The sequence below is a fragment of the Antechinus flavipes genome, chromosome 2 (genome assembly GCF_016432865.1).
Source record: "Antechinus flavipes isolate AdamAnt ecotype Samford, QLD, Australia chromosome 2, AdamAnt_v2, whole genome shotgun sequence".
NCBI classification, from domain to species: Eukaryota; Metazoa; Chordata; class Mammalia; order Dasyuromorphia; family Dasyuridae; genus Antechinus; species Antechinus flavipes.
The window spans coordinates 398,586,561-398,601,898 of record NC_067399.1 but is presented as its reverse complement, the minus strand read 5'-3'; the positions used below and the strand labels follow the sequence as shown (position 1 = coordinate 398,601,898).

The 15,338-nt window shown below is 35.4% G+C and overlaps 1 protein-coding gene across 2 annotated transcripts in view; it reads left to right on the top strand.

Moving 5' to 3' along the window:
* The first annotated feature begins 2,706 nt into the window (after positions 1 to 2,706).
* Positions 2,707 to 15,338, top strand: part of PDE6A (phosphodiesterase 6A) — a 103,538-nt gene continuing 90,906 nt past the window's right edge. Inside the window, exons 1-2 of one of the 2 annotated variants that reach the window (XM_051978686.1) lie at positions 2,707 to 3,180; positions 9,565 to 9,717. In XM_051978686.1, coding sequence (XP_051834646.1) covers positions 2,707 to 3,180; positions 9,565 to 9,717 — 627 coding nt within the window. The remainder of the gene's footprint in view (positions 3,181 to 9,564; positions 9,718 to 15,338) is intronic. The other variant, XM_051978687.1, reaches the window with a different exon arrangement.

The following is a 15,338-nucleotide window of genomic DNA, read 5'->3' as shown; positions in this document are numbered from 1 at the left end:
ATCACTGAATTACTGAGAAAAACTAAGTCTATCATAGTTAATCATTACACTGTCTTGCTGTTGCTGTGTACAGTATTTTCCTGGTTTTGCTCATTTTACTTAACATCAGTTCACAGAAGTGTTTCCAGACTTTTTTTAAATCAGCCTGTTCATTATTTCTTATAGAACAATAATATTCCATTATTTTCATATATCACAACTTATTCAGCCTTTTCCTAAATGATGGGCATACATTCAATTTCCAACTCATTGCTATTACAAATATTTTTGCTCAAATGGATTCTTTCCCTTCTTTTTTGATCTCTTTGGGATACAGATCCAATAGAGAGACTGCTAAATCAAAGTGTACATACAGTTTGATAGCTCTTTGGGCATAGTTCCAAATTGCTCTCAGAATGGTTGAATCATTTCACAACACCAATACATACGTTAGTGTCCCAACTCATTGATAGCTTGTTCAATTTCTTTCCTAAAATGGGGTTATTCATAAGACAAGAAAAATAAATTAAGGGCTAAAAAGATAGGTAAAAGAGATAAAACTATACCTATTTTCTGATAGCATGATGGTTTACTTAGGAAATTCCAGGGAATCAGCAAAAATACAAATGGAGATAATAACTTCAGCAAGATCACAAGCTACAAAATAAACCTATAAAAATCAATAGTACTTCTAAATAATGACACCAAATCTGAGAGGCAATAAGAGAAGATAAATATCATTCAAAATAACTATAAATTGCATAAAATGCTTGGGGAACAATCTACTAAGGCATAAAACATACTTAAATAGAATCAATTACAAAATGTTAAGTAAAGAAAAAAAAGAATTACTTAAATAATTGGAGGAATAGTCAGTGCTCATTTCTGAGTCATACAAATATAATGAAAATGAAAATATTACCAAGGTTAATTTAAAGATAAATGGAATATCAATTGGATTATCAAAGGGGCATTTTATAGAATTCAATAACAAATAACAAGATTCATTTTAAGAAATTAAAAATCTAACATATCAAAAAATAATGAAAAGAAGTAGGGAGGGGTAGCTAGGTGGCACAGTAGATGGAGCACCAGCCCTGAAATCAGGAGGACCTGAGTTCAAATTTGATCTCAGACACTTAACACTTCTAAGCTGTGTGACCCTGGGCAAGTCACTTAACACCGATTGCCTCAGGGGAAAAAAAAAGGTAGGAATAAAGGGAGAGTAGTACTTTCAGAACTAAATTATATATATATATATATATATATATTTAAATTTAAAGCCATTCCACAGTTGATAAGTAGTTATAGGGATATGAATAAACAGTTTTCGAAAGAATTGTAAATTATTAACCAACATCAGAAAAAACACTCCAAATCACTAATCATGAGAGAAATACAAATCAAAACAGTACTGAAGTTTTATCTCACACACTGCAAACTGGCAAAAGTAACAAAGAATAGGAATAGCCAATGTTAAAGGAGCTATGGAATATAAGCTTGATAATTCATTATTGGTAGAACTGTCAATCAAAACCAATTTGGAAATCAATTTCAAACTATGCAAATAAAGTTACTAAAATGTCCATATTTTTGACCAACTGCTAGGCTTATAGCTCAAAGAGTTCATTAATAAAAAGAAAATCCTAATATATTTCAAAGTATTCATAGCAGCACTTTTTAAAGGTGAAAATATCATGCTTTAATACACATTCAGTCTTATAGTTCTCTCTCTGGATGTGTGTGGCACTTTTCATCACAAATCTATTGAAATTGCCTTGAATTATCTTATTCTCGAAAAAAGTCAAGTCCATCACAGATGATCATCACATATTCTTGTAACAGTGTACAATGTTCTGTTGGTCCTGCTCATTTCACTCAGCATCAGTTCAGGTAAGTCTCTCCAGGCCTCTCTGTATTCATCCTGCTGGTCATTTCTTACAGTGCAATAATATTCCATAATATTCATATACCATAATTTATTCAGCCATTCCCCAGTTGATGGGCATCCACTCCATTTCCCTGGCACTATAAAAAGAGCTGCTACCAACATTTTTGCACATGTGGGTTCTTTTCTGTTTTTTATGATCTCTTTGAGATACAGACCTTTTAAAGACACTCACTGCTGGATCAAAGGATATGCCTTCGGACATAGTTCCAAATGATAGCAGCACTTTTTATGATAGGAAAAACAACCATGGAAATAGGAATTGTTCAATAAATTGTTGTAAATGAAGGTTATAGAATATTATTATGCTATAAGAAATGATAAATATGGAAAGATTTATACAATTTGGTGCAAAATGAAATATGCAGAGGCAAGAAAACAATAAGTGCAACTATACCATGTAAATGAAAAAAAAAAAAAACAGAAAACAATGCAGGTAAATATTGGTAAATAATATTAGCCCTCTATTCCTAATCAGTAAAATGAAAGAATTGCACTAGATAATCAGTGACTCTCCCTACAGTTCTACATCTACTGTCCTATATTCTCCAATGTAATGTGATTGAAAGATTTCCTAATGTCTGTCTACTGAGACGTATAATCCCATCAGATACCTAAGAGTGATTAATCTCCTAATCTGTGGCCCCTCCAGTTTCCTGCCCTAGATCCCTGCTTCCAGGAGACCAGGCCGTGTCTGAATCAGAGCCCAGCTTGTCAGAAAGGAAAATCTCTAAAAGTCGGTCTGGGTCTCTACAAGGCCAAAGGGAGCTAAATCAAAGATGGGGGAAGTGACAGAGGCAGAAGTGGAGAAGTTTCTGGATGAAAATATCGGTTTTGCCAAAAACTACTACAATCTCCAGTTCCGGGCCAGGGTCATCTCCGAGCTGCTGGGGGCCCGGGAAGCCTCCGTGGATTTCAGCCACTTCCACTCCTTGACCAGCGTGGAAGAAAGCGAGATCATGTTTGACCTGCTGCGAGATTTCCAGGAGAACTTGCAGCCCGAGAAGTCGATGATGAACCTCATGAAGAAGCTGTGCTTTCTCCTGCAGGCGGATCGCATGAGTCTGTTCATGTACCGGGCACGGAATGGGATTGCAGAGCTTGCTACCAGGATCTTCAATGTCCACACAGAGGCGACCTTTGAGGAGTGCTTGGTGATGCCTGATTCAGAGATTGTCTTCCCTCTGGACATGGGCGTGGTGGGCCATGCTGCCCAATCCAAAAAACTTGTGAACGTCCCCAATGTAGAAGAGGTATTTTCCTTTTTTTTTTTTTTTTTTTTAAATATATTACATTTTTTGAATTATAGCTTTTTATATACAAAACATATGCATGGGGAATTTTTCAACATTGACCTTTGCAAAAACATGTTTCAACTTTCCCCCTTCTTTCTCTCCTCCCCTCCCTTACCTCCCTCCCAGATGGCAGGTAGTCCCCAGAAGAGGTATTTTATGTCTGGGGGGACTTCTGGATCTGAGATGGAGGTGGAGGGAGAATGGTCCAGCTCTTATTCCTTCAGGAAGCAAAAGGGGAGTTCTCCATCAGGTGTGGGTTTCTCTGGGTTCCATGATGTGGAAACTATTTCTGGAGATGGGGAATTCTTTCCACAGAAGAAGGCCTTTTGAATGGGTGGGCAATTATCAGATTGCCAAGTGGTCCATGAAACAAACAAAAAAAAAGATTAATTAGTCCCAATTTTGTATAAATGTGATCAGTGGAAATGAGGCTGAAATGGACAAATAGCCCTCCTCTCCCCTCCTTTCCGCCTCGGGCCAGCAGAAGAAAGTTTGCTCAGCTAGATTGGGGGATTTCTTCTGCATTCCAAAAGGCCGGCTCAACAATATCCTTAAGGATATTTGTTCTGGGAGGGTGGTACCGAGAGGGTAGTACCGAGAAGGTGGTACCCGAAACAATCTATCTATGTTAATGCCCTGGTGGGATTTCTCCTCTTATCCTGTAAAACCCCCCATCTTCCTGTTGTAAAAGGCGAATCACAGATTAAAATGTAACAAGCTCGAACAAAAAATGTTTATAAGGCTGTCTTTAGTTCTGTAAGGTAGGAATTCGATCAGAATTCTGTCCCGAGCTTGGTACCAAATAAATTCTAAATCTTCCTCATTGCGGCTGTCTTGAATTTTATTGCCTGGGCTATTTCAAGGCAAATAGATACATCAAATATTTATGCCATTACTAGGGGGCAGGGAGAATGAGAATATGAAACTATTTCCCATTCAGCAAATATATAAATTCTTCAAATCTATGATGCTTATTGGCTTCTATGACTATATCTGACCCTTTGCTGTCCTCGAAAAATGATTTATTTTCAAATTTCAAAATGTAAAGTTTTGCCTTTCCTGCGGTTTGTCTCTGTTGGCCTGAGAATAAAAGAGACCTTGATTTGAAGTCAAAAGAACTGACTCCTCTGCTTAGTACCAGTGTGACCTTGAAGAAATTATTAGCCCTATCTGGACTTCATTCTCCTCCTCTGTAGAATGAAGTATTGGACTGAATAAACTAACTTTATGGTTCTTTCAAGCACTACTCTTCTGCCTCCATATTCTTGTATTTAGGCATTTTCCCCTAGACTGAGGAAATAGAGAGCTAGCATGTATGACCATGTCAGCATAAGGGCTCTGGGTATAGAGATGGTGACTTTCAAGTCTAGTTTCAGATCTATTTGCAGCTTTTATTGTAGACAAGGCTCTCTGGGTAGATTAGGAGTCGGATTTGGGTAACAGGAATGAGGGAAATTGAGTAAGTAAAGTTGAAGTTGCTTTTAATAACTTCTTGTGAAAGAGAAACCGTATAAGAGATTTTTAATTTTCCAAAGATGGTCCTTCTCATGCCAATGGGCATTTTCCTTACTGGATTGTACTTGTTCCATTTTCCATATTGCTTTGTTGGCACTGATTTTCAGTGGTTGCACTGTTGGCCAAAGATAGATTGTCTGTTAATATGCCCTTTCTCCCTGTTGTTCTTGGCACATCAAAGGTGAAAGAATGAGGAAAATTACTTTGTTACATAAAGGAGAAGCTTACATACCTGTTTTTGTTGGAGTTATAAAGATAAAATCATTTACATACAATCAGAGGACCACAGAATGTGAGAACTGGAAAGGACTTTTAGGATTATTTAGTCCAGCCTGTTATTTTATAGGGAAGAAAGCAGAGACCCAGTGAAAGGGAAATGATATCTCTATATTGTATAGAAAACTGACAGAACAAATTGTTTCCATTTTACAAGTGAGGAAATTAAAATTCAGTGATACCAGTGGTTATATAGCTTAGTAAATGATTTGGAAAGCCTATGCTTGAAGACTTCCAAAGAAGTCACCTCCTATAGTAGCCATTTTACCTTTCAGCAACTTCAATTGTCAGGAAATTTTCTTCTGGCAATTTTAAATTTGCCTCTTTGCATTTCCTCCTCAATCCTCCTGCTTCTGCCTCTGGGTTCAAAGAGAGATGTCCTATTCCATGACTGTTACAAGGAAGAAAAAATTAAACTTGTTTTGTGGGATTCCACAAGAGAACAATTATGACCAGAGGGAGACACCACAGAAAAAGATTTTCATTCAATAAGAGATAGAACTTTCCAACAATAAGAATTGAATAAAAAATTAAATGGGATTTCTTGAGTGGTAATAAATTCTTCATCACTAGAAGTGTTTAAGCAATAGCTGTATGACTTCTTTTTGAGGATTTCACAAAATATTTGTGTATCTGGTAGGCTCTGAAAATATACATTGCAAGATCCTATCCAACTCTTGGATTCTGTAAGAGGTGTGATATTCTAGATGTGATAGCAAAAGAGCAGAGGACTAGGAGTAAGAGATGGGAATTTGAATGTTACTTGTCAGGAAACCACTGAGTGACTGTAGGTTGGAGACTTCCCCGCTTGTACCTCATTGGTTCTTCTGTAAAATAAAGGAGTTCAGCTATTTGTCCTCTAAGATCTCTTGTTGCTCTGACATTCTGTGGTTGAATTCATGAAATAATAACAAACATTTAGCATGTTAAATACAAACATAAGTAATTTGAAGCTAAAATTGGCTACATGGGATATATTGTTGAGCACAAGAACCAGATCTATCTTTTTGAATATGTCACTACCACTCTGAGAATATATTATATGTTTATTGATTAATACCTATGAAGATGTTAGCTAAAGCCTCAAATCCTAGTTTAATTATAGCAGAAGAGGCTTAACCTAATTTCTTTAGCCTTCAGCTAGCTTGAGATAACATTATTAAAATTAATACTGAATATTCATGTAATCATACCCCAATTAAAAGACATCTTTGGAATACTTTGGCTCTGATAACTCTGGGATCCCATGACCTCTTCCTTATTAAATTTCTCATCACATCTCTTTGGACAGCTCTTTTAACTTAAACAATTCTGATTTATACTATGGTTATTCATGCATAGTTTTATTTCTTTGATTGTAAATTCTTTGAGAACTGGAGCCATGTCTTGTTTCAACTTTGTAGTCCCAATGCCTAGCATTGTGGCTTATGTTAATGATAGTAAACATGGGTCTACTGTAAGATCATGAATTGAAAAAGACCTTATAAGTAAGCCACTGAGTTTGATAAAAGAGAAAACTAAGACTCAGAGAGGAAAGTGACTTATTCATTGGGGCAGGAGAAAGTGCTGAATCTGGAGTCAAAAAGAGATAAGTTCAATTTCAATCTCAGACACTTATTAGCAATGTGATACTGGCAAGTCAATTAATCTCTTTTTGCCTCAATTTCCTTATCTGTAAAATGGGGATGATAATAGTAACTACCTTCCAAAGTTTTGGGGAGAATCAAATAAAATTTGTGAAGTGCTTTGCAAATGCTTGACACACAGTAAGTGCTATATAAATGTTGGTTACTATCATCATCATTATTTTTCAAGGTCATAAAAGCAGAGCTAGAATTCAAAGCCAGGTCCTCTAAAACTAAGTTTAATATTCTTTCTACCACACTCCAAGTCATATTAAGCTCTTCCAAATCACAAGGATTGGAAGTCTTATTAGTTGCTGAATTCTCCATATGGTCCTAAAGATGGTCTCTGACTATAATCCCCTTTGACTTTGGAAAAATATTCATTCAGTTAAAGTGAATTGGGTTGAGTTTAGCAATTTTCAGGTGTCTTTTTTCTAACAAAAGCCAACTATTGTACCTGTGATTTTAAGTCTCAACTATCTCTAAAGTTTTCTGGCATTTTGCCTTATGATAGTTCTTTTTCTCTTTATAATCTCAGTCTCTGTTTATCTATTGTCTATTTCCTAATTGATAACAAATATGACTAAATTACTCTCATTCTTTAAAAAATCTTCATTTGACTTTCCTATACTCTCAATTTTATCATCCCTTATCTTTCCTCCCTTTCACTAGAAAACTTCTAGGAAAACCTATCTCCATTCCTTGCCATCCAATTCCCACTAAGATTTAAATCTCTTGCAATATGATTTTTGACTCTACCACCCAATTTAAACCTTTATTTTCAAGGTTATCAATGATCTCCTGACTTAAAAATCAAATGATTTTTTCAGTCCTCCTCATGCTTGACTTCAGCTTTCACTGTTGACTGCTCCCTACTCCTAGGTGTTCTATATTCTCTAGGTTTTTGTGACTCTGCACTATCTTACTGTCTTCTTATTTATCTGATCACTCCTTTTTAGTCTCCTTTGCTGGATCATCATTCATCTCTTGCCCTTCTTTTGAAATTCTGCCCTGGGCTTTCTCCTCTTTCTCAAAGAGCTTAATAGCTTCCATGAGCCAAATTATTTTCTCTATATAGATGATCCCCAAATCTACATAAAAACATGGGTTTTTCCTGAACTGCAATTTCCCATTGCCTATCAATATCATCAGAATGTTGCATACTCATTTTAAATGTGACCAAAAAAACTCCCCTCATTTTCTTCTCTTCTGAATCCAGATCTTTCCCTAAATTTCCCTGACTTGCTTATTTCTGTCAAGGGCCACTACCACTTTTCCATTTATTCAGGTTTGCAACATGTTCACCCTCCTTAGCTCCCATAGTCAATCAGTTGCCAAGTCCTACTGATCATATCTCCATAACCTTTCTCACATTTGTCTACTTCTCTTCACTCAATGCTCCCTAAATCTGTTACCTTACTCAGGGGTCCTCAAACTATGGCCCATGGGCCAGATGCAGCATCTGAGGACGTTTATCTCCCTCACCCAGGGCTATGAAGTTTCTTTATTTAAAGGCCCACAAAACAAAGTTTTTGTTTTTACTATAGTTCGGCCCTCCAACAATCTGAGAGACAGTGACCTGGTCTCCTATTTAAAAAGTTTGAGGACCCCTGGACTAGTTCATTCTTTACATAGCTGTCAAAGTGATAGTCCTAAAGGACACGGTTGCTGACACTACTTTCCTGTTCAAGAAGTTTCAGTGGTTTCCCCTTCCCTCTATGATAAAACATAAACTCCTTTTATGTGGCATTCAAAATCCTCTGTAATCTGTCTATAGGCTTCCTTTCAAATTATTTACCCTCATATATTCTGTGCTCTAGCCAAACTGTTCTACTCCCTTGTTCACAGAATTATGTCTTCCATTCCTGAAAGACAACTCCTTTCTCATGTCAACTTCACAGAATCCTGAAGTTCCTTCTTAGGATAGTATATCTGTCACCATCTAAAGAGTCCACAGAAACCTAAAAGGCCCTTGAACAGAATTCTGGGAATCTGTGAACTTTGAGGGAAAAAAAATACATCCTTAATTTTGCTAATTTCTATGTGAAATTTAGTACTTTCTTTTATTACAAATGCAGAATAAAAAGGAACCATGATTCAAAAAAGTTCACAGGTTTCACCAGACCACTAAAGAACTCCAGGCTACCCCCCCCCCAAAAAAAGACTAAGAACCCCTCATCTAAAGGAAACTTTTCTTGATCTTTCCATTAGTTAGTGCTCTTCTCACTCAAAAAAGCCCTTTGCAAAAAAAAGCCCTTTGTATGCACTTATTTGTAAACACATAATAAATAATTGGCCAATTAGAGACCTGGGAGCATGTGCAATCTGCTCTTCCTGGCTCTGACTCATAGATGCTTGAGAAACTTGTTTCCAGACATGCACAACAGAGGCTCTGACTCAGAAGACGCAGTGTGGCCCAGGAGAAAGAAAGCTGGTCTTGGAATCAGAAATCCTGGTTTCATCTTCTGGTTCTATTACTTCTTGTACTTGACCTTTATCAAGTCACTTAACCTGTTTGGAAGTCAATTTCCTCATTTGTAAAATGAGGAGGTTAGATTAACTGTTCTTTTTAACATCCCTTTCAGTTTTACATCTAAAATAATGTGCTTTGTCATACCAGATCTGCCACTCACTGGTTGTCATGCAGCCTGGAGCAACTTCCCTTCTCTGCAATGTATTATCTTATCAACAAAGTGAAAAAGTTGCACTGGATGATTTCTGTGATTTAAACGACTCTAAAAGTCTCTGAGCCTATAAATTCCTTCATAAGTGATTCCCATTGTGCCTTTGCTTTCTTGTTATAAAAAAAAAAAAAAAAAAAAAAAAAACAAAGCAGAGATGACATTCAAGAGAAATGAATGGTATTGTCTCTTTTCATTTAATGAACCCAATGGTAAACTCATGTGTTTATTCCTTTGTTCCTTAGGATGAGCACTTCTGTGATTTTGTTGATGAACTCACAGAATACAAGACCAAAAACATCTTAGCTTCCCCTATAATGAATGGAAAAGATGTTGTAGCTATTATCATGGCTGTGAATAAAGTGGATGGACCATGTTTTACCAAGAGGGATGAAGAGGTAAGGAAATGTTAGAAACAAGTAGCAAGTAGTTCACTTATAAGCAGAATTAGAAACATAATGCATATAATATCTACAATCATGTAAATGGATGAACAACAACAAAATGAAATTCAACAAAATATAATTATTAAGAACCAAATAGCCCCAGAGAAGAAGTGAAAAAAATGTCCTTCTTTATGTCTTTTTTTGTAGAGGTGAGGATAGGATAGGGTGGGAACTATGGGTATAAAACTTGCATATATTATCAAGTTTTTTTTTGTTTATTTATTTTTTGTTTATTTCATTGGCTATTTACATATAAAATATATAATATACTTATATATTATATATAATAATAACCAATATGTAATATTGGTTATTATTCACTGGTTACTTAATGAAATTTTTTCCTCCTTTTTTTGTGTATGTATGACAAGTGTCACAAGTGGATTTATAATTGAGGAAACAAAGTCTGAGCTAGATACTTAATTAGCAAAGCATACATAATTATGTCAAAGGCCCTTCAATAAATACCAAAGACCTCAAATTCAGATTTTATACATATTTTTATATATTAAATAAAACAATAATAGGATATAGGATTGCATAGGTAATCTTTTTTGTGTCTTTTAAAAATTTTATTTTTGTTTACTTAAAATGAAATACAAAATAAGAAAAAACAAAATAGAAAAAGAAAAACATAAAAGGAAATTTTTAAAAACCAAAATATTGTCATGTGCCCAGAAGGATATTAGGGAGAATTCAAAATATGTAACAATAAATTTCCATGTCAAGAAAGCATATATAATAATAGAAGAGATTATATATTCATGGCTGTCCATCTTTTCTTAGCTTTTTTGCAGGCTATTCTTTTGTCCTCTGCTGTGCCCTTTTTACTTTATTCTTTTTTTTCCTCTTTCATCCCTCCTACTTCCCCCCAGCAGGGAACAGTTAATCATGGGTATATTCATATATACATGAGTGTGGGTATTCACATCCACACACACAAACACATACATACATGCACATTTACACATATATAGACATACATCTAAAACAGCATTAATATGGTTGACATATTATATATATTTCTCTTGATTGACTTTTTAAGTTTGACTTTGAAGTCAATGATTAATGGCTCTCCTTATTTTTTCTAATAAATTCTACCCCTGATCCTTGTTATAATGTTTGTATATATCTTTGATTTCCTATCCCATTTAACTTTTCTCCTTTAATTTTTTTGCCTGCTATTACTTACCTTCTCCCAACTCATGGATCCCTCTCTTATCCTATCCCCCCAATTTTTCCCTCCCCCTTTATTCCATTCCCATGAATCTACAGACCTTATTCCATTCCCCTTGATTTAAAGTCTTCTGTGCTCCACATTATCCTATGCCATCCTTTTCTCTGTCTTTATCCTTTTCCCACTAATCTACACACCTTGTCCCATTGCTATAAATCTATATATATCTTCTATACCCCACTTTCTCTTATTTCTTTTCCCCTCTTTTTAAAAAAATTTTGGAGGGTGTTATATACCCTTCATCGTACACACACACACACACACACACACACACACACACGTGTATATTGTTCCTTATTTAATTTATTCCCAATATGAATAGGTTTTCAAAACTATCAGTTGTCCTCCCCACCCCAATGCTTCTGTATCTGTTCTTCCTCTGCACTTCATTCATATAGCATAATTAATATTTTTACCTTTTTCTAAATAGTTTTGTTTTTAGTGTCAGATCATACTCAGCTCTGCCCTAGTATTTCTTATGAACTACCCAATTATTGATGTCAGCCTTAAAAATATGGTATACATTTCCATGTAAAAACATAAACAATTTGTTCTTGTTGAGTCCCTTGAAAATAATCTTCGTTGTTGGCTCTTAAATGTTAAATTTTTTACTGGGTTTAGGTTTGATTGAGACAAAATCCTAAAAATCTGCAAGTTTGTTGAATATCCATTTTTTTTGTTCAACATTATAGTTTTGATGAATATGATATTCTTAATTGCAGGCCTAGATCTTTTGATTGTTAGTATATATTATTCCAGGACCTGTGGTATTTTATTGTAGCTGCTGATAAAAATCTTGTACAATTCTAATTGTAGGTCCAGCATATTGAATTGGGCTTTTTTTATTGTTGTTGTTTGGTTGTTTCCTGTGGAATTTTCTTTTTGATCTGGTGGTCACAAAATTTAACCATAATATTCTCATGTGTTTTCCCATGCTCTCTTTGCGGTGATAATAGGTAGATTTTTTTCCTATTTTTACTTTTCCTCCTTATAGTGTCCTATCACTCCAAAACAATTTTCTTTGCTTATTTCTTGTATTATTGTGTCAAGGTTCTTTTTTTTTGCTCACAGCTTTCAGGTAGTCCAATTATTTTTATATTTTCTCTTCTTGATCTCTTCTCCAGATCTGTTGTTTTTCTTATAAAATGTTTTACATTATGTGGTATTTTTTCATTCTTTATATATTGTTTTGTTATTTCTTTGTCTCTTCTAGCTTTACTGGATTCCCCTTGCCCAATTCTGTCAAATAATTTTTTTTTCTTTAAGACTGTATCCTTTTTTCTAGTTGGTTAACTTTTTTTCATAATCTTCTTGTTTTTTTTTTTTTTTTTTGGATGGTTCTTTTTTTATTTTTCCTCAATCTCTTTCATTTGATTTTTGAAGGGTTTTTTTGAGTTCTATAAATTCTTTTGGGGCAGGTAGCCATTTAACATTACTCTTTGGAGTAGAAGAGGCATTTTTTATTTCACTGGACTCCTCTTTTTTTTTTAATTTAATTTTATTTTATAATAACTTTATTTTGACAGAATCCATGCCAGGGTAATTTTTTACAACATTATCCCTTGCACTCACTTCTGTTCCGATTTTTCCCCTCCCTCCTTCCACCCCCTCCCCTAGATGGCAAGCAGTCCTATATATGTTAGATATGTTGCAGTATATCCTAGATACAATATATGTTTGCAGAACGGAACAGTTCTCTTGTTGCACAGGGAGAATTGGATTCAGAAGGTAAAAATAACTCGGGAAGAAAATCAAAAATGCAAATAGTTCACATTCATTTCCCAGGGTTCTTTCTTTGGGTGTAGCTGTTTCTGTCCATCATTTATCCATTGAAACTCAGTTAGGTCTCTTTGTCAAAGAAATCCACTTCCATCAGAATACATCCTCATACACTATCGTTGTCGAAGTGTATCTCCTGGTTCTGCTCATTTCACTTAGCATCAGTTCATGTAAGTCTCTCCAAGCCTCTCTGTATTCATCCTGCTGGTCATTCCTTACAGAACAATAATATTCCATAACATTCATATACCACAATTTACCCAGCCATTCTCCAATTGATGGGCATCCATTCATTTTCCAGTTTCTAGCCACTACAAACAGGGCTGCCACAAACATTTTGGCACATACAGGTCCCTTTCCCTTCTTTAGTATTTCTTTGGGATATAAGCCCAGTAGAAACACTGCTGGATCAAAGGGTATGCACAGTTTGATAACTTTTTGGGCATAATTCCAGATTGCTCTCCAGAATGGCTGGATTCGTTCACAACTCCACCAACAATGCATTAGTGTCCCAGTTTTCCCGCATCCCTTCCAACATTCATCATTATTTTTTCCTGTCATCTTAGCCAATCTGACAGGTGTGTAGTGGTATCTCAGAGTTGTCTTAATTTGCATTTCTCTGATCAATAGTGATTTGGAACACTCTTTCATGTGAGTGGTAATAGTTTCAATTTCATCATCTGAAAATTGTCTGTTCATATCCTTTGACTATTTATCAATTGGAGAATGGCTTGATTTCTTATAAATTAGGGTCAGTTCTCTATATATTTTGGAAATGAGGCCTTTATCAGAACCTTTAACTGTAAAGATGTTTTCCCAGTTTGTTGCTTCCCTTCTAATCTTGTTTGCATTAGTTCTGTTTGTCCAAAGGCTTTTTAATTTGATATAATCAAAATTTTCTATTTTGTGATCAGTAATGGTCTCTAATTCATCTTTGATCACAAATTTCTTTCTCCTCCACAAGTCTGAGAGATAAACTATCCTATGTTCCTCTAATTTATTTATAATCTCGTTCTTTATGCCTAGGTCATGGACCCATTTTGATCTTATCTTGGTATATAGTGTCAAGTGTGCGTCCTTGCCTAATTTCTGCCATACTAATTTCCAGTTATCCCAGCAGTTTTTATCAAATAATGAATTCTTATCCCAAATCACTGACTCCTCTGAAGATGAACCCAGTCTTCTCTATTCCCTGTTGGGTTCAATTTTTAAAAATAAGAATTATTAGTATAAGCACCTCTAATCCTGGATGGAGAGGATAGTGCCTCTAGCTTCACTTTAGCTCTCTCCTCTGACCTGGAATCCCAAATAAAAACCTCCACCCTACCATAAATGCTGGCAGTCAGAAGTGTCCCTGCCCCACTGCTTCTACACTTACCAGTGTGCTGGTTCCTTCTCATCCAAGGCTACCTCGTTGCAGCGTAGCTGGGCCTGGTGTTCTAATCATCAGAAGTTCTCCCAGTCTTTCTGGACTCAGATCCCAGTTCCATAGGCTATCTGGAAGATTAGCCTAGAGATGTTGACATTGTATACCAATTAAACCGAGGTCCTGGGGTCTTTCTTCTGGTTTTCTCCAATCCCAGGAGGATCCCTGTTATGCCCCATCTTGTTTGTGTTTAACAGTCTAAGTTCATCTTAAAATACAATCTTGTTTTGTTTGTGGAGGAAATCTGGAGGGCTTGGAATTTTTGGATTTTCTCTGCCATCTTCTCAGAATCCTCTAACAAAGTCATGTAATCTGATTTCTTATTGGAGGATAGATTTGGGAATTTCTGAATTGGGAGAGGGTGAATTATCGGGTGAAATTCTCTGAAATCAGGTGACTTATAGGAAAATAAAACAAGTTTTAAAATTATATTGTTCACAAGTGAATTATTTTGTTTCTCACAATTCCCACATTTGAACCCTCCTTCTTCTGCCTCTCACAATGGATTACTATAAGGCAAGTGTAACATTTTTAAAAGCTCATTTTCAATATCACAAGCATCAAAAAACAAGGAAAATCAATTAGAAAGAATTATTTTACATAAGTTTGCACAAAAATTAATACAATATCTAAGAGTATAATGAAACAGAACCCATTTTACCTATGGTGACTGATAGGCCATTTCCTATATTCAAGTAAACCAAAAGGAAGGATTCTACCAACAGTCACTTGATTTAGGCAATTGTGTTTTCCACTATAACCTTTCCTGAAGGCTTGTCATAACCTCTCTTAATTGATTAATGAAGAAACAATGGGATTGATCAATCATAGTACAGACTCCTCTTTGTGAAGCAAAGTCAAAGACCATTGTTTCCAGTAATAGGATATACTACCATCAATCTGGATAACTCTGGTGGGTATCGATGCCATGTCCCTTATTGATAAGGTTCAATTTTTCTAAGATGATATAAAGTATTTCCCATGTCACCATGAAGTTTACTATTAGTATTAAGTCTTTTCCAATCCTCCTGGGAAGAGTAGAAAATGGAAAGAGCAAACAGTAATAACATCAGAATTAAGCAAGAACAGTAAAATGAGCAAGATTTAAAACATGATAAAATATGAATGTGA